General features: G+C 40.3%; 1 protein-coding gene across 4 annotated transcripts in view; it reads left to right on the top strand.

The window, feature by feature from the left end:
• The window catches only part of ABITRAM (actin binding transcription modulator), a 355528-nt gene that overhangs the window by 231477 nt on the left and 99302 nt on the right, over positions 1 to 24749 (top strand). For all 4 annotated transcript variants that reach the window (XM_044064580.1, XM_044064583.1, XM_044064581.1 and 1 more), the window contains exon 5: positions 22498 to 22627. In XM_044064580.1, coding sequence (XP_043920515.1) covers positions 22498 to 22627 — 130 coding nt within the window. The remainder of the gene's footprint in view (positions 1 to 22497; positions 22628 to 24749) is intronic.

Raw genomic sequence — 24749 nt, forward strand, 5'->3', positions numbered from 1 at the left:
CTACCTCTCCTACAGAAGGATGATGGATGTGCTCTTTCGATCTTCAGGACATGTACTTTCACATCAAAATGAAGAGGTGCTGTCGAAAGTACCCACGCTTCTTGTTGGGAGCCAGTCATTATCAGTTCAGAGTCCTGTCCTTTGGTCTCTGAAGTGTGTTTACCAAATTCATGGCAGTGGTAGCAGCTCTTCTAAGACTGCTCAGATTCAGAGTGTTTCCTTACTTAGACAACTGGCTCCTTACCCCACTGACCAGGCATCTTCTGTAAAGAACCAGGGATTAATTACTCCAGTCATCTCACTCTCTGGGAATTACGATCAACCAGTTCAAGTCCTGGAGTTTATAGGGGCTCGTCTAGATACAGTCAAGTTATCTAGCTCTTCTGCCTTAAAACAGTTTTTACTTTGAAATAGCATGTCAGACAATTTCTTTCTCATCTTTCTCCATTGGCAAAAATGGTACTCAAAGCCCTAGGGTCGATGGCTGCTGCAATAAGTGTAATACCCACTGCTCATCTTTATATGAGAATTCTTCAATGGACTCTAGCAGTGTAATGGTCCTTTCATCTACATCCCTTACAACATCCAATACAATTATCTCAGGTTTGCAGAAAATCCCTGCTGTGGTGGATAGACATCCGAAGAAACTCCCCCAAATGCCACATTGACCATGGACGCCTCCCATTTGAGGTGGGGGGACATTACTTGTGATGGACTGTTCAAGGCACATGGTCCCCAGAAGTGACCAATTTGCATATAAATGCCCTGGAGATGAGAATGGCGCTTCTAGCATTGTAGGCCCTTCAGAGCTGTCTTCCACTAGGGACTATTGCTATTCAAATGGACAACATGTCAGTAGTCTAGTACATTAACAAACAGGGGGGGACCAGATTTTACACCCTTTGTTGAGAAGTAGTGAGAGTTTGGCAGTGGGTGATCTCTTCCAACCACTTTCTTGTAGCGATGCACATACTGGGGAAGTCCAATAGCTCAGCAGGACCATCCTGATGCCTCACAAATGGTCTGTCAATTAATCAGTGGCAAATATGATCTTCGATAAATGGGAGTCCGTCGTGCTGTGATCTGTTTGGCTCTCCCCTCAACAACAAATGCAGCAGGCTCTTTGCCCTAATTCCCCCTCAGAGACAGGCACCGAGAAATGCTGTAATCCACGTTTGACCCTCTGGTCTTCTTTATGCTTATCCCCCCTGCCTCTAATCCCCAAATTCCTTCAGAAAGCACTCCGGTTGAAGAGCAAAGTAATCTTTCTTGCTCTCAGCAAGTGTTGTTCCCCTTCCTATGGTCTCACCTAGTATGTCCTTCTTGGACACTGGATCCCAATCCAGACATCCTGTCACACCCATCAGGGGTGCTTCATCTGGACATTGCAGGCCTCACGTTGACTGCATTATTTCTTCAATTCCAGTGATTGCTATGGCTAGACATCCCAGGCTTTCCTCCACAGTTCGCCGAATTTTATTCTCATCTTACAAACCTTCAGCTAGGAAGATTTATAAGAGTAAATGGAAGAGATTTTTCTTTTGGGCTCATCAGAGAGAGTTGGATCCTTCCACTGCTCCACTTCCTGCTGTTTTAGATTTCCTCGCTTCCATCTTTCAAAGAGCGACAAGTTTCTCCACCATCAAAGTTCAGTTAGCAGCCATCTCCAACTACCACATCGGAGATCATGCTTCGCCTTTAGCTTCATCTGAGTTATGTAAGGCCTTCCTTAAAGGTACATTTTTAATTAGACCTCCAATTAGGGACCACACTCCCCCTTGGGACCTGACTTTGGTATTAATGACTTGGTACATTCACCTTTTGAACCTTCAGCTAAAGTAGATCTTAAGTTTCTGTCTTGGAAAACGGTCTTTCTGGTGGCCATAACCTCAGCAAGACAAGTACCTGAACTCCAAGCACTCTCTTCGAAACCACTGTATTTGATTTTTCACAAAGATAGAATATCTTATGCACTAAGCCTTCCTTTCTACCAAACGTTGCCTCTGAAACAAACGTCAATTAAGTGATCGATTTACCAGATGTTCTTCGTGTTTCACTGTTACAGTCATCACATTTGGGTTATCTGCTTGCAGTAGCCCTCAGTTGGCCTGATTATCAAAGTCTTGGGTCCTGCGTCGGTTGCTGTCTCATCTTCTGTGACTTTAGGTAGTCAGGGATATAAAGCATGCAGCTGATGCCATTACACCAGTCTTTCTTGCCGTGCGGTGCCCGAAACATATAAGCAGTTCGTGAGTGCCGGTCGGCCGACTCCTGAAATTTTCATTTTCGAGTTTCAGAATCTAAGTCTTCACCTAAAGCTAAGTACTGCATTGGGGAAACTTTTTCTTGCTCTAAACCGATATCAGTAAAAGTCAATAATTGTATTTCTTGTGGAAAGCAAATACCTCATAAAGATTTTCATTCGTACTGTATTCTTTGCTTAGGCCCTGACCACGACGTACCTGTCTGTCGGTTTTGTGCCTTATTTAATCCACGAGCTATTCATAGTCGGTACATTTTCACTTCTAAATATTTTGGTACTCTGTTCAGTTATCCAGATAGGTCTTCGGTAAGCCACCCGACTACCGACATTCTGAATAAACGCAAAGATAAAGACAGAGACAGGCCGCCTAGGTACAAAGCTGCCGATGACGCTTTTCCTAAGCTAGTCGCCAGTTCGCCGGTACTCAGTGAGGCGCTTTCGCAGCCCCTGATACCCGCTACTTCAGATTCGCAGGCCTCTACTGAGACCCATTCGGAGTCCGGTATGCCGCAAGATGCCTCAACTGTGGAACCTGCTGATGTCTCTACCTTGGATGGGTCTGGAGCCGCTATGCAGGCACCGGCTTCTGAGGGTGTATTCAGGCCTACTGACTTGCATATTAAACCAATGCCATCTTCTTCTTCTAGGCCTAAAACTCGAACCATGCCTAGGAAACCAATGCCCAGACCGCATGGTTAGGCCATTATGCCTAAAAAAACAAATAAGAATGGCTGAAGACCTTATTATTTTAATCAGGGAAAGCCAACCTTCCCCCTCTAAGAGACCTAGGACTGAATTTGCATATGATACTTCTGACCAGGATTCTGAAATTTCTGTCTCCTCTGATGACCAGGATTTACCGTTATCTACCTATGAGGATTCTGATGCAGAGGACTCCATTCTCTCTGCTTATCCCCCAGAGGATTTTTCTTTTGGTGAAACCTTGCATACTCTTAGGGAGCATTTTCACTGGGAAAGCCAGAATTACTCTGATTCTAAAAAGGGGCTTACATACGTCTTACTCCCGCCCCAACACAGGCCTTTAGCTATCCCTCCTGTGCTGGACATTGTTGACTATGCCTTTTCGGAATCTAGCTTGGCCCCTGACTCTTTACCTCCTGCTCCCAGAAAACCTGATAGATATTACAGGGTTCCTGATTCTCACAAGTTCCTTTTTAAAAATCCTACTGCGGATCCTGAGACCATTTCACAGGGACCCAAGGGCATTAAGGCTACTATTGCCAAAAATCCTACCCCCTCTGATAGAGATTCCAGGGCCCTGGATAGATGGGGTAAGAAGGTATACACCTCTGCAACCTTGGCCATCAGAGCCTTAAATTGCCAGTTTCATATCAGCAGCATGTTATCGGATTGCTTAAACAGAAAATTATGTTGATTTCTGACTGTGTGGAAAATAAGGATTTACAGGATTTAATGCATTCTGCTGAACAGGTTGGAAAACATACGTTGCAATGTGGTTTTGATTCACTAGAGGCATCTTGCAGGGCTGCTGTCACCGGGTCTGTAATTAGAAGGCATGCTTGGCTTAAGGAGCAATCTTTGCCAGATCAGGTTAAAACTAAATTGCTGGATGCTCCCTTAAATCAGGACCGCCTGTTTGGTGTCAAAGCAGAAGAAGTTCTTAAAAAGATGGAGGAAAAAGCTAAATCTATGCAAACTGTTAAAGATTTCTTACAAGTGCAGCCTCCTAGATTTAGTAGGCATTGGCCCTCAAAAAATTGGTCTTTCCTGCCTCTTCCAGGCCATGTTAGTTCAAACCCAGAACAAGCAGAACAACCAGGCTTCAGTCCCAGGGTATGTACAGGACTAAGCAGTGGGGGGGCTCCCACTTCCAAATCAGGGAGTAGTAAGACTTTCCCCTATGGTAAACTGTCTCAATGACTTGACTTTAAATCTTCCAAGCACTTCTCAACTGACTGCTCATTTAGGGGGAAAGATTGCTCTACAAGCAAAAAATTGGGAACTCGTTACCCAGGACAAATGGGTTTTAAACATAGTTTCCCAAGGATACAGATTTCACTTCCACACATTACCAACCCTAAACGGTTGGCCAGATCTACCCCCAAATCAGTGGGCAGAGGCTCAAAAGCAAGTACTCTCTCAAGATTAAAGGCTATTCAGGCTGTACCAGAAGAGGAAAAGGGACAAGGTTTCTACTCAAGACTTTTCCTGCTACCCAGAAAAGACAACTCATGGCGTCCTATCCTGGACCTGTCTATCCTAAACACTTTTTTGGTGATTCCAAAATTCAAGATGCTAACCCTTCACCATTTGCTTCCCATGATAGGCAAAGATGCCTGGCTGGCAACACTGGATTTAAAGGAAGCCTACCTGCACATCCCAATCAGGGAATCTTGCAGAAAATACCTATGCTTCATAGCAGGATGCATGCACTATCAATTCTCTGCACTGCCCTTTGGCTTATCTACCGTGCCCAGGGTATTCACAGAGTGCCTAACTCCAGTCATTGCATTTTACAGGCAAAGAAATATTCAAATATACCCATACCTGGATGATTGTCTAATTCAGGCAGAAAGCCAGGAAAAACTTCTGAATCATCTGGCATTTGTACAAAAGGTGTTAACTTGTCTGGGGTACACCACAAATGAAAAGAAATCACATCTGGTACCCTGTCAACAAATTATATTCCTGGGAGCAAGCTTGAACACAACTTCCCAGATGGCTTTCCCCATGCCAGAGAAACACATTCGACACCTTACTTCAAACTAGTGGTCACAAAAACCCTGCTATCTGCAAGACAAATGCTGCAAGCCTTGGGGTTCATGGCCTCGTGCATTCTACTAATTCCATATGCAAGACTGCATATGAGGAAACTACAATGGTACCTAAAAAGCCTATGGTGTCAACATTCTCAGGATCAAGAAGCAATGATTCGTATCATACCTTGTCTACGGTTGGAATTCCTTTGGTGGGCAGAGGCCTGCCACCAAAGCAAGGGACTACCATTCACTCTACCCCCTTCCGCCCAAACTGCAACAGACACATCAGACTGTGAATGGGGGTCTCACCTGGCAGGGAAGTGCATTCAGGGCAAATGGAACCCAAGTCAAATGCACCTGCATATCAATCAAAAAGAAATGTTAGCTGTACGGAATGCTCTGACAGCCTTCAAGGACCAAATTCTTACAGGACAATTAATGGTAAAGACAGACAACACCACTGTTATGTGGTACATAAACAAGCAGGGGGGTACCCCATTCTTACCCCCTCTGCAGACTAGCCATGGCTCTGTGGAACACAGCCTTGAGCTACCAAGTGCATCTACAAGCTCAATTCCTGCCAGAAAAACTAAATGCACTGGCAGACAGACTAAGCAGAAATTTCATGGACCCACATGAGTGGAAACTTGAACCAAAGATTTTCAACATCTTGATCAATAAATGGGAATCCCAGATATAGACCTGTTTGCCTCCCCCCAGAACTGCCAATTGGACAAATTCTGCACAAGGACTCCCAGAACTACCAATTGGACAAATTCTGCACAAGGACTCTGTTAAGAGAAAAAAGTTTTAAAACATACTGTTATTTGTCTTTTTCCTCTTCTTGCAAAATGAACATGTTATTTGTTGGGATGTGCTTATCAAAAATGGGCCTCATCTGTGAATGCAGCATTGCTTATGAACCTGAATAATAACTGTTTTCTGCATTTCAGAATAAAGAGATGTGATTATAGCTTGGTGAAGCCAGGGATAAGGACGCACGGCCGAGTAAGAGTTAATTTACTGAAGCAGGCTGTGTGTCCTGGAAAATTTGAGCTACCATTGTTGAACTGAACATTCTGTGCTTCTTGAACATTCTGTACTAACTGCTGGTTTGAGTTAATTTGTGGTAAACCTGTTTACCCTATATGTTTTTCATAGCCAACTGTCAACGGTCAGAAATGTAACAAAAAGTTGTTTTGCTTGCAGTATAAAAGTTGATGTCAGTAAACAAGTTGACCAGAGGAGATCATTTTGGCCAACATGCTGTGTAATCTGGTTAGCTGCTAATAAAGAAGTTTTTCATCACCTGAGGCAGATGTGACTCGTTTGAATTTTTCTTCTGACATTTTAGTCCTTCGGACCGGAAACCTCTACGAAGATACGGATCAGACCGACAGAGAGACCGAAAAACCTGTGCAGGTGAGGGTTTCTCATCTTAAGATTCCCTCGACTGAAAGTCCTCCGACTGATTTGTCATTGAAAGGAGGCCGGCCGCTCTCTGATCCCTATCTGAGGGACGGTTTCCAAATGAAAAGGGGAAACGGAGTCTCATCTGGTTCAGGTAGGATGAAAAATAAATTTTCTTTTAATTTAATCTTGTCGACAAGGGTTTTATTTTTAGTTAAGGTTGGGTAGGATTACTTGTTAAGATTATTTTGTTAGGATCACCCATTAAGATAGCCCCATTTTGTAATAAGCCCTGTAAAATAACTTTGATACAGTCCTAAAATAAGAAATCTAGGGGAAACATGGGTTCAAGTTGCTGCAAGTGTGACAGTGATGCCTGTTTAAATGTTGATGCTAAGTATATGAAAGGTTTAAACAAAAATAATGTTAAATTTTTGAAAAAGTGGAAGTTGAAATATGATTTTGATGGTACCCTGAATAAGAATGCTTGTGCAAAATTGGTTAGAGATTTGAAAAGAGATGCAGGAACTAGAACTAAAAAGGAAAGACAATTGGGATTTCCCCAAGCACAAAAATGGTTAGAAGAAGCAAATAAGCGAGCTATAAGAGAAAAACAGTGCCAGGAAAAAGACAAAATAAATCAAAAGGGATCACTGGTGCCAAGTGGAAAAGTAGCTTTATTTTTAGATAAGGAGGATGAGCATACAGTTTGTGCGGTACAAAGGCAGGCAACTGCCCCACCGTATGGGGAAATTGCTGCTGCCGTGCAGTGGAACCTCCTCAATATCAGTCTGAAGATGTGGGATCTGTACAGCAGGATGGGTTATTGGCTGCTCAAGGAAATGTTGTGACCCCTCCAATTTACCCGCAAATTCCCGTAGTACCCAAGGTTGCTTTGCAACAGGTAGACCAACCTATGCAGTTAAGGTCAGGACCAGCAGGGCAAGGACGTTGGGCCATTAAACTTTCTGACTACTCAGAAGCTCTTCCCTTAATACAAGTTGCAAACCCACAAGCAGGGGATGTTGGACAAGAGCCAACTATTTTAGTTTATCGTCCCTGGGCTAGAGAGGATATAAAACGAGCTACAGATGGTATTCCTCATCCCAAGGTTAATTTTCACATGTTTTCTGAGGACATAGTTGGTATGCGTTTAAGTTCTCATCTAAATGGTTTAGAAGTAGAACAAGTAGTGCGACAAATCCTGGGTCCAGATTGGCACTTAGTTTGTGGTACTTGGACATGTAAGGCAGATGACGGCACTACATTAAAGCATAATTCTGGGGTGTTAGACACGCGAGTCACTGATCTGTTAAAGAGAATTTCTGATAAGTGGCGTCCAAAAGCAGACTGGACAGTAATAAATCAGTGCATCCAAAATGATGATGAATCTGTAGATCACTATATTTGTAAGATTGACAGAAGTGTTCAATAACTATTGTGGAATGATGATTCCGCAGGATCAGACCAATGATAGTCCGTATGAACAGCAATTGAAAAACGCTTTTCTTAAGGGTTGTAGGGCTCCAATAAGTAGTTTTATAACTAAGCATATGGTAGATCATAGAACATGTAGACTGCAACCTTTGTTTGAATATGCACGGCATGCTGAGCGACATTTCAATTTAAAAAAGAAAAAGAAAGTACAAGTGTTAGCAGTAGGGGATGATGGTGTTATATTCTTGGTACAGGACCAAAGGGGGCAAGGGCGCCGTGGTGGCGTAAAAAAAGTGGGGGCCCGAAATGGGACACGTTAAATAAACCGGGTGGACATTCAGAGGAATATGAGGGAAGGTTAAAACGTGGAGAGTGTTTTAAATGCGGTAGACGTGGGCACTTTGCTGCCGACTGTGAAGAGTGGCAACATTCCCCACAGCTTACGAACAAGGGCTCCGCATGACTATATGATTGTAAAGGAAGGCGCCAAATTCATTATTGTGATTATTGTAGAGAAGAAGAAAGTGAGAATGATTGTGATGATGATGAGGCAAGACACTCTCTGCGATGAATGTCAGAACACTCAGAAGGAAGGGTGGGATTGTGACTGTGAAGTCATAAACCTGACACATTTGGGTATTGCTATGCATCTAGATCAAAAACCCATGATAGAGTTTTTGGTTGAGGGACAGAAAGTGGAGTTTTTATGTGATTCAGATGCATCGCGTACACTTTTGGGTCCAGCAGTTCTGCCTCTGAACTGCGAGACAGATGAGTTTGTCCTTGTGAAAGTGGCAAACGGGAAAATCTATAAGGAACCACTGTCTCATCCTCTATTGTTCACAGATCCACAAACAAACCAAACTGTTAGGTGTAAGGTAATTATATCGAAAGTTTGTCCAGTTAATTTGCTGGGAAGAGATTTGATGCATTCGTTTGGAATAGCGGCAATTCCCACACCTAAAGGCATTGAGGGGAAAAGGTTAGCGGATGGCTTGGTGGTACAAGGAGTACAAGACTTGTTTTACTGGTATAGCCAGGACTTGATTTCAAACGGGCTTCAACCTAGCTTTAAGTAAATCTAGGAGCGGGTCACCGCAGGTTGCGGCGCACTTACATTGTACAATGTTCTACAGAAAGACCCCTGGACCGGATAAAGAATTTGAAAAATAATTCTTTAAGCACAAACGTGCAAGGATAATTTTATGTTTTGGGATACGCAAGGTAATACAGTAGTGACCTGTACTTTGACCAAGGAAATGAGTTCTTTATATCGCTCAGGTTATAGCCCACATATTTCAATTACTAAAGCGGTGGGGATACATTGGGTAGATTTGGCGAAAAAGGTAACGAATTGGGACACAATGTCCGAAAGTCAATTGAAAGATCAACAGATCCACGTACAAAGATTAAATTGGGTGACCTGGGCACAACCAAGTGTGCACCTCAGGGATGACAAAACAGAAATGGCATGACAGATCCTCCTAACTCAAGAGGAAGATAGTGCGTTAAGTGCCTTACCTGTAGATTTATGGTCAAAAGGTAAAGGAGATGTAGGACTTATGAAAACAGCAATGAAGTTTATATAACTCCAAAGTCAGGTTTTAGACCTCGTAAGCACCAATACCTGCTAAGTAAACAAGCAGAGGAAGGAAATAAGCCAGTCACTGAGCAGCTAAAACAAGTAGGAATTCTTGTTGAATGCCCAGATTCACCCTGCAATACTCCGTTGTTTCCTGTAAAGAAACTGGATGGGTCATGGAGGTTGGTTCAGGATTTACAAGCAGTTAATTCGGCTGTGATCCCAAGAGCACCGGTGGTCCCTGACCCCTATACATTACTTAATGATTTACTACCTCAGCACAGATATTTTTCTGTCATAGATATAAGCAATGCCTTTTTCTCCATACCACTACATAAGGAGAGTAGATTTTGGTTTGCATTCACTTATCAAGGTAAAAGATACACCTACACCAGATTGCCACAGGGCTATTGTGAGAGTCCGATAATATTCGCACAGGAAATGGCTGCGAATTTAGCTCAGTTTGTTCCCCCAGAGGGAAGCCAGGTTCTGTTGTATGTAGATGATATTTTGTTGGCCTCACCCACACAGGAAAGTTGTAGAAGGGATACCCTTGCCCTTCTTAGTTTTTTAGCTGAGCAAGGACATAAGGTAAATAAAGAAAAGTTACAATTGTGGAAAGCACAAGTAAAGTACTTGGGTTACTTAATTTCGCAGGCAGGTAGACAATTGGAGAACAAAAGAAAACAAGCAATTCTTGAGGTACCTATGACTACGACTAAGCGGGAGATGATGTCCTTTTTAGGTGTGACTAATTTTTGTAGAAGCTGGATCCCTAACTATGCTGAGGCAGTAGGGCCATTGACCTCACTGATCTATGACACTCCCATGGCAGCTAAGAATAATATACAGTGGACAAATAAGGCAGTACAAGCATTTATTAGAATTAAGCAATTGATAGCAGGATCCTCTGTTTTGGGTTTTCCAAACTATTCTAAGCCGTTTGTACAAATGGTTGATTGTAAGGGAGGATATATGACTTTGGTTCTGGTACAAATACATGGGGATAAACAGAGGCTGATAGCTTTCTACTCCTCCAGATTAGATCCTGTTGCAAGGGCATTGCCGCATTGTGTTCAAGCTGTAGTGGCAGCAGCCATGGCAGTGCAAGCCTCAGCATCATTAGTTTTGTTTCACCCATTACAACTGCGGGTTCCACATTCAGTAGCTACTATACTTTTGCAAGATAAGATAACCTTTTTATCTCTTAGTCGACATTTGTCATGTATGACAGTGCTGCTGACACAACCTCATATGACCATAGAAAGATGTACTACTCTTAATCCGGCGACACTTTTGCCGACTCCAGAAGAAAGTACTCCACACGTTTGTTTAGAGACCATTCATGACAAAGTGCTTCCCCAACCAGATTTAACGGATATTCCGTTGGTAGATTCTGATCTCGTTTTGTTTGTAGACGGATCAGCAAAGAAAGACACTGTAGGAAAAACACTAGTAGGGTATGCTGTCACCACAGAAACTGAAGTTTTGGAGGCAAAAAGATTGTCAAACATTTATTCTGCACAAGCAGCTGAGTTGGTGGCTTTGACTCGAGCTTGTACCTTAGGGGAGGGTAAAAAAGTGACAATTTATACAGATAGTCAATATGCTATCTCCACTGTACATGTTTTCGCTCAACAATGGAAGACTAGGGGAATGGTTACTGCGACAGGCAAACCAATAAATCACAGAGATTTAATTTTACCACTTCAGATAGCGATATGTAAATGTTCCTCACATACCAACAGAAAAGATCCTGTCTCCAGGGGAAGTGCCCTTGCTGATATGGCTGCAAAAAAGGCAGCTCAAGAAAATGATTTGCTTTTACATGACAATGATTTAGAGCCCGGACACCTCTTAGACTTAGAGACACTAAAAGTAATGCAAACATTGACAACACAGAAGGAAAAATGTTGTTGGGTAAAATATGGTATCACTCAACAGGATGGGTTGTATAGGGCATCAGATGGCAAAATGGTATTACCCTCAAACCTTTTTAGTTATGTGGCATTGGTTAGCCATGGACCTGCCCATGTAGGAGTACAGACAATGATTCAGATAGTGTCTAAGGTGTTTCGGTGTAAGGGGTTTTCAACTTATGCAAAGCAATTCTGTTTATCTTGTTTATTATGTGCAAAGTATCATGCTCAGGGGGGAGTTAAAAAGTCTCAGCAGGCATTCCCCACCCCTCCATATCCATTCCACACACTCTGTATGGACTTTATTAAATTGACACCCTCAGAGGGAAAAAGGTTCTGTTTAGTCATTATTGATGCTTTTTCTAAATGGGTAGAAGCTTTTCCAGTGAAGCATCCCAATGCACAAACAGTAGCAAAGCTTTTGACTACAGAAATAATTCCCCGATTTGGTTTACCAAGACGCATTTACAGTGATAATGGGTCTCATTTTGTTAACCAGATTGTTCAGATGTTGGGTCAAGTGTTTCAAATTGATCTCAAGTACCATTGTACTTACCATCCCCAATCAGCTGGACTGGTGGAAAGACACAAAGGTGTCTTGAAGAGTAAGCTCCGCAAACTGATGGCAGAAACACATAGATCATGGACTGCGTGCCTTCCTTTGGCACTCCTGTATATGCGAATCTCACCTTCCTTCAAAGGACTTACACCATTTGAACTTTTGTTTGGGAGACCATATTACATCCCACAGTGGCAAGGATTGTTGCCAGCGGAACGTGAGGGGGGTGAGGATCTAGCGGATTATATGAAGAAGCTGCTAAATGTCAAGCCTCTTGTAACCAATGACTCCTTTGCAGATTCCAGAAATGAAACCTTGTTAAGCGTGGCACCCAGGGACTGGGTGTGGATCCGAATTGTGAAGAGAAAGAATTGGTCATCCCCCAGGTGGGAAGGCCCATACCAAGTACTTATCTCGACACCTACGGCTGTAAAGATCGCTGAGAGGACTTCGTGGATTCATATCACCCACTGTAAAAAACTCAAGGCTCTTCCTTCTGCCATTGATATTGGTCAAACTCCACCGGACCTCTGAGCGCAAAGTCTGGCTACAAAGGGGGATTAGCCCAATAGGGGTTAGTTAGTCTCAAACCCAGTGAAGAAACCAACGGTGCGAGGTAGTCCTTAGGGAGGATGGCCATGTTCAACTGGTACTTGAACTGTCACATGATGATGATTTTGGTGGCGAAAGTAAATATGTCCATACGAGAAGGAACAGTTGCAAGAGAAAAAGGAATGGTGGTGTTGCAAGCGCAAACAGGTGTTACTACTGTGTTTAAGGTGAAACTTTGTGAAGGAATTTTGGACTGTTCTAAATGGAACAATGATAATTTCTTGACTCGTGCAAAATACTTGTGCAATAGAGACTGTACGTCTGGTCAAATGTTTGGTGGTCAACAGATGTGAATGGATGGGAAACAAGTGGTGCAGTGATACCAGAGAAAGATAAAAGCAGGCAACAAAGAATAAAAATTGCGCATTTCCAAGGTACCGAAGTAATTACTATAACCATTGTGTCACCACAAGAAAGTGATTCAGGAGTTTATGGAATCGGAGTGTCCCTTCCAACTAGAACTGATTCTTTGGGGACCCTCCAACTTAAAGTACAAAGCCTTAAGAATGCGACAAATAAAGCAGATTTTGCCTTCACAGAAGAAGAACAATTGTTACTCGAGATGGGATTCGTACACCATAATGAATGGTTATCTTGGGTTAGATATAGTACCAAAGAAGCACATCGTGAGAACTGTATTTCTTGTGCTGAAGGTAAACAGCAATTAGCAACAGTCCCATTGATGCAAGATGAAGGTAACCTAACGTGTCTGCTGAAATTATTCTTCAACAAAACTGAAGATAAATGTAAAAATGAAACTCAGTGTTTTCCAGTCATAAGCAAAGTTGAGACACCGCCTGCGGCGATTTCCTATCCAGGTTCGTATATGTGCATTTCCAGAGATGGTACAGGGAAGAATTATGGCAATATGGGACAGAACTATTGCAATGTTACTGTGAATGGCAATGGGAATCCATTCCTGGAAAACCAAACTCATAGTTTAGCAGACGTATGGTGGTTATGTGGAAACAACAAACTCAGATCAAGGCTTATGATTCCCTGGAAGGGAACTTGTGCACTTGTAAAGTTAATTCTGCCATTCTACATTTTCCCAGTTCCAGCAAGCAGTTTTGTAAGAGAACTCGAAATAAAGCCGAAGTGGTTGAGTAGGAGAAAGAGAGGCACCGAAGCAATCTTTCGATGTGTCTACATCGATAGCATTGGCGTACCAAGAGGCGTACCTGATGAATACAAAGCAATAAACCAAATATCAGCTAGTTTTACATCCACCTTTGTCTGGATTCAACCTAATAAGAATGTGGACTGGATCAACTACATTTACTATAACCAGCAGCGTTTTGTGAACTATACCAAAGATGCATTGAAAGGAATTGCTGAACAACTGGAGGCCACTTCACAGGTGGCATGGCAGAATCGAATTGCGTTGGATATGCTCCTGGCCAAAGAAGGAGGAGTTTGCAGGATGTTTGGGACTTTCTGTTGTACGTATATTCCAAACAACACTGCGCCTGATGGAAGTATCACCCGAGCTTTGAGAGGTTTGGAGATGTTATCTGAAGAATTGGCAGAGAACTCTGGGTAAGTAATCCCTTTACAGACTTTCTACAAGCGTGGTTTGGAAAATGGAGTCATCTCATCAGCAGTTTCCGAAGAATTGGCAGAGAACTCTGGGGTAAATAATCCCTTTACAGACTTTCTACAAGCATGGTTTGGAAAATGGAGTCATCTCATCAGCAGTTTCCTGGTGTCTGTTGGAGTCGCTGTGGCTATCGTGGTGGTATGTGGTTGTTGTTGTATTCCCTATATCAGAGGTCTTCTACAAAGACTGGTTGATACTGCTGTTACGAAGACGATGTACCTACCAGCAATTGCAACAGACTGGTGAAAGTGAATACATTGAAATGTGACTCTTTGCAAATGTTTTTGAAGTTTAAAAATTTGTCTTGCAAATGAAGTAATGTATGCAAAGAAAAACTTAGTTTTTACCATATATTGCTGAAATAAAAGACAAATAAAAGTGTTTTCAGGGAGGAAATGTTAAGAGAAAAAGTTTTAAAACATACTGTTATTTGTCTTTTTCCTCTTCTTGCAAAATGAACATGTTATTTGTTGGGATATGTTTATCAAAAATGGGCCTCATCTGTGAACAAAATGCAGCATTGCTTATGAACCTGAATAATAACTGTTTTCTGCATTTCAGAATAAAGAGATTTGATTATAGCTTGGTGAAGCCAGGGATAAGGACGCACGGCCGAGTAAGAGTTAATTTACTGAAGCAGGCTGTGTGTCCTGGAAAATTTGAGCTACCATTGTTGAACTGAACATTCTGTGCTTCTTGAACATTCTGTACTAACTGTTGGTTTGAGGTAATTTGTGGTAAACATGTTTACCCTATATGTTTTTCATAGCCAACTGTCAGCGGTCAGAAATGTAACAAAAAGTTGTTTTGCTTGCAGTATAAAAGTTGATGTCAGTAAACAAGTTGACCAGAGGAGATCATTTTGGCCAACATGCTGTGTAATCTGGTTAGCTGCTAATAAAGAAGTTTTTCATCACCTGAGGCAGATGTGACTCATTTGAATTTTTCTTCTGACAGACTCCCCACAAACAAGCTTGGAAAGTGGGTGCTCTGTCCTTCAGCTGGAAAAATCAGTTTATGCCTTTCCTCCTCTGCCTCTCCTCTCCAAAGTACTATTAAAGATAAAACAAGACAAACCAAGGATGATACTGATTGCACCAGACTGGCCACGCCAACACTGGTACCCCCTCTTGCGCAGTGTGTCACAACTGGCCCCATGGCACCTACCTCAGACCCCTACCCTGTTGTCTCAGCAGGAGAGCCAGATTCTGCACACCCAGCTTCCAACCCTGAACCTGGCAGCCTGGCTAATAACCTAATCTCTCCGTTACCATCCCTCAGTAAACAAGTGTTGGATGTCATTTTGGAGGTAAGGAGGCCTAGTACTAGAAAATCTTATGCTGAAAAATGGAAGAGATTCTGTGCCTGGAACCAAACTCAAGGGATGGTCACAGCAGCGCCCAATTTACCTCGCATTCTTCAATACTTAACTGAGATGCTTCACAAGGGTCTTTCCTTTTCCTACATCAAAATTCACGCCTCAGCCATTTCAGCTCATTACAACACAGAACCGCCCCTCTTTTCTCACCCACTGCTCAAGCACTTAAGACCACCCAGGAGAGCCCCAACTCCAGCCTGGGACCTTAATTTTGTATTGGAAAAACTCACTCTTTCTCCTTTTGAGCCAGCTGCAACTGCAGAGATAAATTCCTTTCTTGGAAAACAGTTTCCCTTTTAGCAATCACTTCAGCAAGAAGGGTATCTGAATTACAGGCCCTTATGGCAGTGGAGCCTTTCATCATCTTTCATGTGGGCAGGGTGTCCCTCAGAACCAATCCCTCTTTCATGCCCAAGGTGGTATCCATTGTGGCTCTTAATCAGTCCATTCATTTGCCAACCTTCTTTTCTAATCCACAGAACAAAGCGGAACAGATACTGCACTCCTTAGATGTGCACAGACAACTTAGATTTTACTTGGACAGGACTAAACCTCAAAGGAAATCTGAACAACTGCTGGTGGCATTTGCTGCAGGGGCAGAGGGGAAGGCTCTTTCAAAGCAAACCATTTCTAAATGGATAGGCCATTGCATTCATTTCTGCTATAAGCACCATGGCAAATCTATCCCACAGGGGATTAGACCCCATTCAACCAGGGCTGCATCCACTTCTACAGCCTTTCTCAGAGGTGTCCCTACCAGAGACATCCTAGAAGCTGCTACCTGGAGTTCTGTACATACTTTCACCAAGCATTACCATTTACCAATTTTCTCTAAATCCAGAGCTGGCTTTGCCACTGCAGTCTTGTTTGGGAATCTACCCAAATATGATGACTACAACAGTGAAACACAAAGAACATAGCAGTCCCCTGACTTCTTTTGGATATACCTCTATTCTCCTCTACTATACTTAAAAGCTTTTTGGTGTATTTGCTTTTTTGTTGAAGGTATAACCTTGTATGTGTATATATATATGTGTATATATATATATATATATATATATATATATATATATATATATATATATATATTTAATTCCCATTAAGGGGCGGGACACATCTGGGGCTAGAAAAAGTGATGTAATGGCGTCGGCTGCATGCTTTATACCCCTGACTACCTGACGTCATGGAAGATGAGACAGCAACTGACGCAGGACTCAAGACTTTGATAATCAGGCCGACTGAGGGCTACTGCAAGCAGATAACCCAAATGTGATTACTGCAACAGTGAATACACTCAAACATCTACATTTATGTGTACACAACTGTACTTTTTCTTTCCCAAATTTTAAATAAAGGGAGAATATACCATTTGTCTTTTAGATGTACATGGCAACTTAGCTTTTACTTTCACAGGACTAAGGAATTTAGGAAAACTGATCAATTGTTTGTCTTCTTTTGTAGTAATAACATGTGAAGACCAGTCTCAAAACCTGCACTAGCCAAATAGATAACAGATTGTATGTTTATTCCTTGAGAGGCCTAACTTTAACAAGACAAACAAAAGCACACTCCAATAGGACAATAGCTACATCAACTGCTTTTTGGGCTAGAGTCTCCACTAATTATATTTGTGGAGCTGCCACATGGTCTAATGCTCATACTTTTATTGCTCATTACAAATTGGACATCATCTCCAGGAACAGAGCTGCATTCTGTTCTGCAGTTCTCCACAACATCCTTCCATGAGGGCCACCCAAGGGTACCATAGCTGAGGACTCTTGTCCCATTCATTGAGGAACGAATGAAAATGACAACATCAGATATAAAAGTTATATACTCACCATAACTATGCATCTGTGTTGTCCATTTTCATTCTTCCTCAATTCCCTCCCACCTTCCGCCATCCATGTCTTTGGGAGAGACTTAACCAAATTGTTGATAGGAACTATAGCTTCTCTTTGATCTCCTGATCTTTCAGCTATCACTTTTCTGTCATATCAATGTTAAGATATTTTGTTGTGATATTGTATAATAGCAGCAAAGTCGATCTGAGGTAACATGGTGGTCAGAGGCATTGTGGCTAAGGGAGGAGCTCGGGAGTCATATAGAATCTAGAGAAAGAGGCTGAGTTGGACCCAAACCCATTTGTTGAGGAAGAATGAAAATGGCCAACACAGATGCATAGTTATGGTGAGTACTTAACTTTTATTTTGCATTTCACTAAACTTTTGACTGGTAATTTCTTTAGTGGCAAGCACCAGATAAAGTTCCATCCTTCAGAACTCCTTTTCTTTGTTTTCTATGCAATAAGCTTTTCTGTTTGTACATTTATGTTCTTCTATAGATTAAAATAAGTATTTTTTCTAATTATTTCATCTATTATAGCACCATTATGAACTGTCAACCGCCATAATTATTATATTAAGTTTCAATCCATTTTTTTACTACGTCTTTTTCCCCACCCAAACCTCTTCTGAATACTCTACATATCTTGTAACAAATACTACTTAAACAACTGAAATCTGTATTTGAAAAAAATTAGCACAAAAAAAAAAAATTTGGCAAGACCCCTTTAATTTTCTTATAGATAATAACCCACCATATAGTTTCCTTCCATTTAATCCAAATAACTTATGTTTTGCTACTCTGCACAGTATCCTGGCCAACAATACCTTTAGTATTTTCGTAATTCTGCCGTCAGTTTGGCATGGCAAGATTGTGGTTTCTTAAATCTTCATTATCCATTTATTTCCAAATATATCCTAAGACTGTTAGCATAATCCTTTTGTAATGCAACTCATTGACATACCATGCATTCTATACAAAAAACAAAATGCTCCATCTCCTCTTCTGACATGGTATATAACTTCACTTTTTGGATTGTTTGTTTAAATTTCCAGTTCTTCTTTATATATGATTCTTATGCTTCCATTATGAATCACTAGCATTTAATGTGAAGAGGACTCAGCTTGTCACGTTAAAGTGATTTCGATTCAGTTCAGTGAATAAAATGAAAAATATTTTTTTTTGCATGGGGGCAGGCCCCACTGCACCCTGACATGTAGGGGGCAAGCCCCCATAGCTCCAGACTAGTAAATGACAATTTCTCAGTTGCACACACTCGAAGAAGGGAAACATATCTCTCAACAGAAAGGAATCAATGTCAGCACTCACTTAAAACTCACAAAAGCAGTGCTTTCTAATAGAAAACAACAATCTGAGAGTTCAGCATTTGGAACTGGAGTTGAGATTTCGGGTGGTGAAGAGAAGTGCATCCTGATATTGTTTTGTTAAGTTTCATTTTTTCACACAGTCTTCTGAATATCTACTTGAATACAAATTCTTACCTTCTTTGTTTTTCAGACATTTAATAAAGATCTTTATTTTAGCCGTATTACTTTCATTTCCTCCTTACTTTGCCTCATCATAAATTATGTTCACCCTATTAGGCCTTTACTTTTTTTTCAAATTCGTCTCGTATATCTCTGATTGGAAAACCTCATTGGTAGGCTTCTTCAGAACATTGTTATATTTTTACGGATTCCTAGGTATTCCAAGGCCACTGGATATTATCACCATTCACACTTTGCCAGTACCTTTTATCAGGCCACAACTCCTTTCTCCAGAAAGACCATACTAGTCAGTCTTGGAGTAAATTTGTCAATGTCATCTAGTTTATGTTTAAAGGAACATAGTGAGTCACACTGCTTAACATGTAGGGAAAGTTTATGCCAGAGATGTGGGAGACACTTTATTATAAACCTATCCTATCATCATGTTTCATTAATCTGTTGGTGAAGATCTAGGACTGCGGTTCTAGTATTCATTCATATACTGGAGTTGCAGAGAAGCAGGAGGTCCAGGACAATTGGGTCTTAAGTGGTATAATAAGTGAGGCAGAGGTCTCCCCTAAAAAAGGTTATAAGACACAGAATTAAGGGATAGTACTTCTAGCCACTCTTGTTAGTGCAGGGACTTAAGTCATGTGATCTTTTTTGGTGATTAATTTAGGATAAATTATTCTTAAAAATTGGCCAGACCAATGCTAAGTATAAGGGAGTGTTTACATCTTTACCTGTTTAGACCTTGATGGTTTTCCTTTGACAATTAGCTGGGCTAAATAAAATGATTCCCTGATAAATGTCACATGATGGTCAAAAGAGAGGGTGCTATCAGCTCAATTCCCTTGGTCCATGACTACGTTTGTTTTGCAGTGGTTGTATTGTCTGTGCAATATGATGTGGGGAAGGGCTGTCTACCAAAAGTGAGAGAGACAGTGAGAGAAAACAGAGTATGATGTTGGGAAGTACAAACATTGCGTCAATGATTAGAACACAAAGTGGTGATTAAAGGTTAAGGGTGGGAGAGTGTGCGCACAGGGTATTAGAGGAAATGATGTCAGAGCAGGGAGATGTAAATAAAAAGCATGCCTAGGGTCGGTGAGTCATGGGAAAGGAATGTGGAATGAAACATTTAGTGGGGGGTATATGATAAGGACATGGAGCTGCTGAAGTCTGTCAAGCCATAGTAGTCATAGTGGCGAGGTACAGGATAACACAAGTAAATTCACATAGTCGTGTTTTTGAAAGAGTTTTCAGTAAGTGCACCTGAAAATAATACTGGATAACATTCATATTTAAGTACAAGTTTGAACTGAGTGGGTAGAGGTGCCTGATAACAGTTGAAGAATTAAGTAGCTTGTAGTCCTGTAAAATAAGTATAATTCCTTTTGTGTAAATGTTTCTGGGATTATATTACAAATTGTTGTTTTGTTTCCACCTGTCATGGCTCACGGAGTACCATTATTTATATAGTGGCTTTCATTTTGTATGTGTATAAAAACAATTTCAGCATTATCAATCAGATGACTTTCTTACCAGGGACTGATTGATAAGGGAGAAAAAGCAAAGAGAAAGGAATGGGAGAGTGCTAAGTGAAAGACCAGCTCTGGTAGAAATTTTGTTAAGTCTGGAGCAGAAGCTGTTGTTAAGGGCATGTAAAAATGTTGCATGATAACTGTAAGAATCAGATTGCAGTGGCATTGCTTCTCTTCTTACAAGTAACATATTTAGAAGGGAATGTTATTCCAAATGTTAGGAAATGAAAATATTTTGGTAACACTTGAACCCTTAATAAACTTCAAAAATGTGTACAGATAAAATTAGCACCATTTACAGAACTAAAACAATGCCATTGTCTCTCTCAACTTCTCTCGCCAGATACAAGAATGGCCATAACAAAAAACATCCTAATATCAACAACTGAATATGGCATTCTCCTTATTGCCATTCACACTGCAAACACACAAAAATTTAATATTTCTGAAAATAAAACACTTACTTGTGGATACAAACTGCATCACTGTACCTTATATAAAAAAGCTCACTGGTTACCAATCACTAACAGAACCACCTTTCTTCCTAATGTACTAACTTTTAAAGTTCTACAGAGTGGCTGTTGCCCACAGCTCAAACATCTGTCCCAATTCTGGGAATAAAACTACTCCCTTTGGATTAGCTAAGAAAGTACACTTACATTGGCCAGATCTAAATAAGAAATATCCAGAGGAGAAAAAGCACCCTTTAGAATCGAACCAGCTGTCTGAAGTTAACAAAAAAAAACGGAATATCTTCAAACATTCAAAGGAATAAACTTAGGCAGCACTTAAAATGAATCTGAGTGCTTATGCTTTCAGGACAAGGCTAGGTCTACAGCTTGTGATAGCAGGTAGACGTGCATAATATAAGAATGTTTTTACTATGCAGTCTTTCATGTAACTGCATATTGAATATTATATTTCTGTAATTATACTACTGTAATCTGTTTTATGCTACTGTTGTACCCAGCTCATGGCTGAAAAGGGTCATAAACCAACCTAGTCACCAAATAGGAAAATAAAAAATTAAAAAAAGAGGTTAGAATAGATGGGTAAAAGAGAATGGAAAGGCAATATAAAAAGGAACAGTGGAAGGCCATCTGTATGGCTTCCAAGTATGCAACAAAGTCCGTAACGCTTAAACTTTTTGCATGGAATTATTTGCATATGTATTTATAACCCAAGCAGACTTCAGAGATTTTTTCCTCTGGTAAATAGCAAATGCTGAAGTAGTGAGAGAGGCAACTGCAAGTATGTTTTTGGGACTATAATAAGGTGATATATTTTAAAATTCCCTACAATGCACTTTGTCAGAAACCTTGGGGGGAAATAAAGATTGTCATTAAGGACTTTTTTTTTTAGATGGAATATAGGAACTGAATTATCGTGATGCATAAGGCCTCACTAAGTTAATTGGGTGCTAAAAAACATTTACTAGAAAATGGAAATCAAAATCTAAACCAACTACAACTGAAGTATTGAACATAGTAAAGGTGATAAAAGAATAAGAGCTGGGATCTTTAGGAAAAGGGGAGGAGCAAATTACATAGAAAAAAATGTGATTTGTGTAAACAATAATGCAGAATAATGTTCAGGAGGAGGAGGATGAATGAAAGGCATGACTTGAGCAGTTTATGTAATGTTAGAATGAATAATAATTAAAAAAAGACCTATATATAATACAGGAAGATGATGCAAAAATGTTTAGAATGATTTTTGTTTTCTGTTAATGTTGGAATACCATTGTCATTGTTCAAAGTGTTTAAATTTAGTAAAACTGTTTAAAAAATGTTATCAGCCTACATTACTTTTTTCTCTTTGAACCAAAACTTATTTTTCCCAAGCAGCCCCACAATCACCACCACCTTTTCCTGTTAACATGACCAAGCTGTGGAAGCTTTTTAGATAAAACTCAACAGTAGTATGCGCTGCTAGAACTGTACCATTTTAAACCATGTAATACATTTTCATAAATTGCAAAAGTTTACCTTTTCTGGGGAGGTTATTTTTGAGATGTTAGAACAGATTTTAAGATATTTGACTGTTTTATACTTAAATTTGCCATGGTGTTTTCGCCAAACCTTTGTTTAAATTCTGACAGTTGCTGTTGACTTTTATAGGATCTGTGTCATCACACTTGCTGAATCGCATCCATTGCTTCAGGAAGGCAGAAAAATTCAAAGTATTAATTATCAAATTAGTGCCAACTGCAGCAGACGTCAAAACAAAGTCTCTGGAAAGTCAAAAAGGGTAAGGAATTTTGTCTCTCTCTGTCCCTCTGTCTGTCTCTCCATGTTGACTGTATTTGGCTTAAATTTTCCATTACAGAAATGAATGTGAGGAAATGCTTTTTTTGTTGCCATTATGTTCCTTGGGGTATTCTTGACTGCTGTATTCAGCTCCCAGGAGCTGAAGTATTTTAACTTGTAGTACTAGTGATGTTAAGACTTCTGCTACAATTCTTTCAGTAACATCTGGATGAGGTTACAGGTGACAAAAGTAACTGGTTTTAACATCTTCCTGAGTGAAAAAAAGATAAGGCTATGTTTTGGGAGGGGAAGACCCTTGCATCCCATCATTCCAGTCTATGCCAACTCCATGGTTGAACGAACACGAAGAGAAAAAAATCTCCTTTGTGTGGCTTTTGAAAACATGGACCCTATGTTTGTTGTGAAAAATGTAAACAATAATGATTCCCCTGGTATGTTCTGTTGTGGTTCATGTGTCTCTTGCCAATATATTAAGGTAGGGTCTGTTTTTGTTTTTCCTCACAATAATTACAAAGTTTTATTCAGACAGCATTTTGACTGGCATTCCATTAATATTGTCTATGCAGCTGTTTGTGGGTCTTGTTCTTCGTTTTATGTGGGCAAAACCTGCCGGAAATTTTCTGATCATATTAAAGAACATGCAAGAGCCATTAGAACTTTGGATTCATATAATGCTTTAGCACACCATGCTAGTAAATGCAGACAGTTTGAAAAAGGTTACTTCCTAGTACTGGAGCAAGTTGCAGTGTTCTTTGGAGACTCGGATACTCTTTTGGAAGTTAAAGAACTCAAATGGCAACTTACTTTGGCAGCCGATTTACCACCAGGACTGAATGAATATATTAACATTAAATGTGCTTTACGTTGGTTCTTTTAATTTTACTACTGTGCCCCATCTATGCTTATCTATATAATATGCTTTATACATGACAATATTTTTTACAGCGAGATGCATGTCTTATTTTCTGTTGTAGGATTTATATTCATATATGTGGTTTTTTATGTGTAGGTTGTGACTGAATTTTACCATATGGTTTTTATTAGATATCTACTAAGATGTGCTTTACAGAGTTATGACAGTATTTTCAATTGCATTTTATAGGGGTCTTATTACATTACTAATTGTTATGACAGCACATACTTATGCATTTTGTGGGTTCCTTTATAGATACTGTTATGTGTTTTCTTAGTTTTTGGAGCCTTTGTTTTCCCTAGGTTTCTTAGTCAGGGCACTCTCTACCCGGTCTCTGTCTTTTATTTCAGTTTCAGTTTAGTTCAGTTAAGTTCTGTTATTAATGCCTTTTGGTCTCTTTACTTCTTCCTACGTACCTTTTATGCCCTGACGTCTGATGGTCTGGTACATCTCTCTACTTTTTTGTGTACTACCTTTTTTACTCAGCTATTCTTTACTGCTGATTTTGGTCTTGTCCTTGTACTTGTGCTACAGTTTTGGTTTTAGTTACAAGTTGTTTATTATACTACGTTGTTTGCTGAGTTGAGTTGCTGCTATGGTTGCCATAGTACTTTGTGACTACAGGACGCCTTGTTACTTGTTAGTTGTAAGTTGTTAAGATGCAAGGTTCAGCACTGCTTCTAGCTGATTTATATAGCTGCCCAGCTTTGACTATTTTATTTTTATCGGTTTGCTTAGTCATAGTGTTTATGTGGTTCACAGTGTTCATATCTCTACTCCCCTTAAACTTAGGTAATTTTCAGCTATTTGACTTTACTCGAAAGGCTAGTCTGACCCACTTTACTATTCATTGGTTCTTGCAGATAGTTCCTGATGCTCACAGGCTAGTCTGCCTTCTGGTTATTGCACCTCCAACACACCACTTCATTGGCTTCTACTTGTTCCTTACTATGTTCCCATTGGTGTGACAGTTCTGTACTACTTGAATACTTTGATTGGTTATGATTTCTTATTAGGTAAAGGATTGGTTAAATGTTATATTACTTGTTAGTCATTGGATAACTGTTATTTATGTATAGGTTTTGTGTTAATTTATCGCATGTTTCACTGTTCCTCTTGCTCTATAGTACTGTGCTGTTATTGGCTCTGTAGATTATTCATTTTTTATTTTCCCCCAGTATTTCAATTT

This window comes from Protopterus annectens, chromosome 3.part0, assembly GCF_019279795.1.
Source record: "Protopterus annectens isolate FY-2018-M chromosome 3.part0, PAN1.0, whole genome shotgun sequence".
Taxonomy (NCBI): domain Eukaryota; kingdom Metazoa; phylum Chordata; order Ceratodontiformes; family Protopteridae; genus Protopterus; species Protopterus annectens.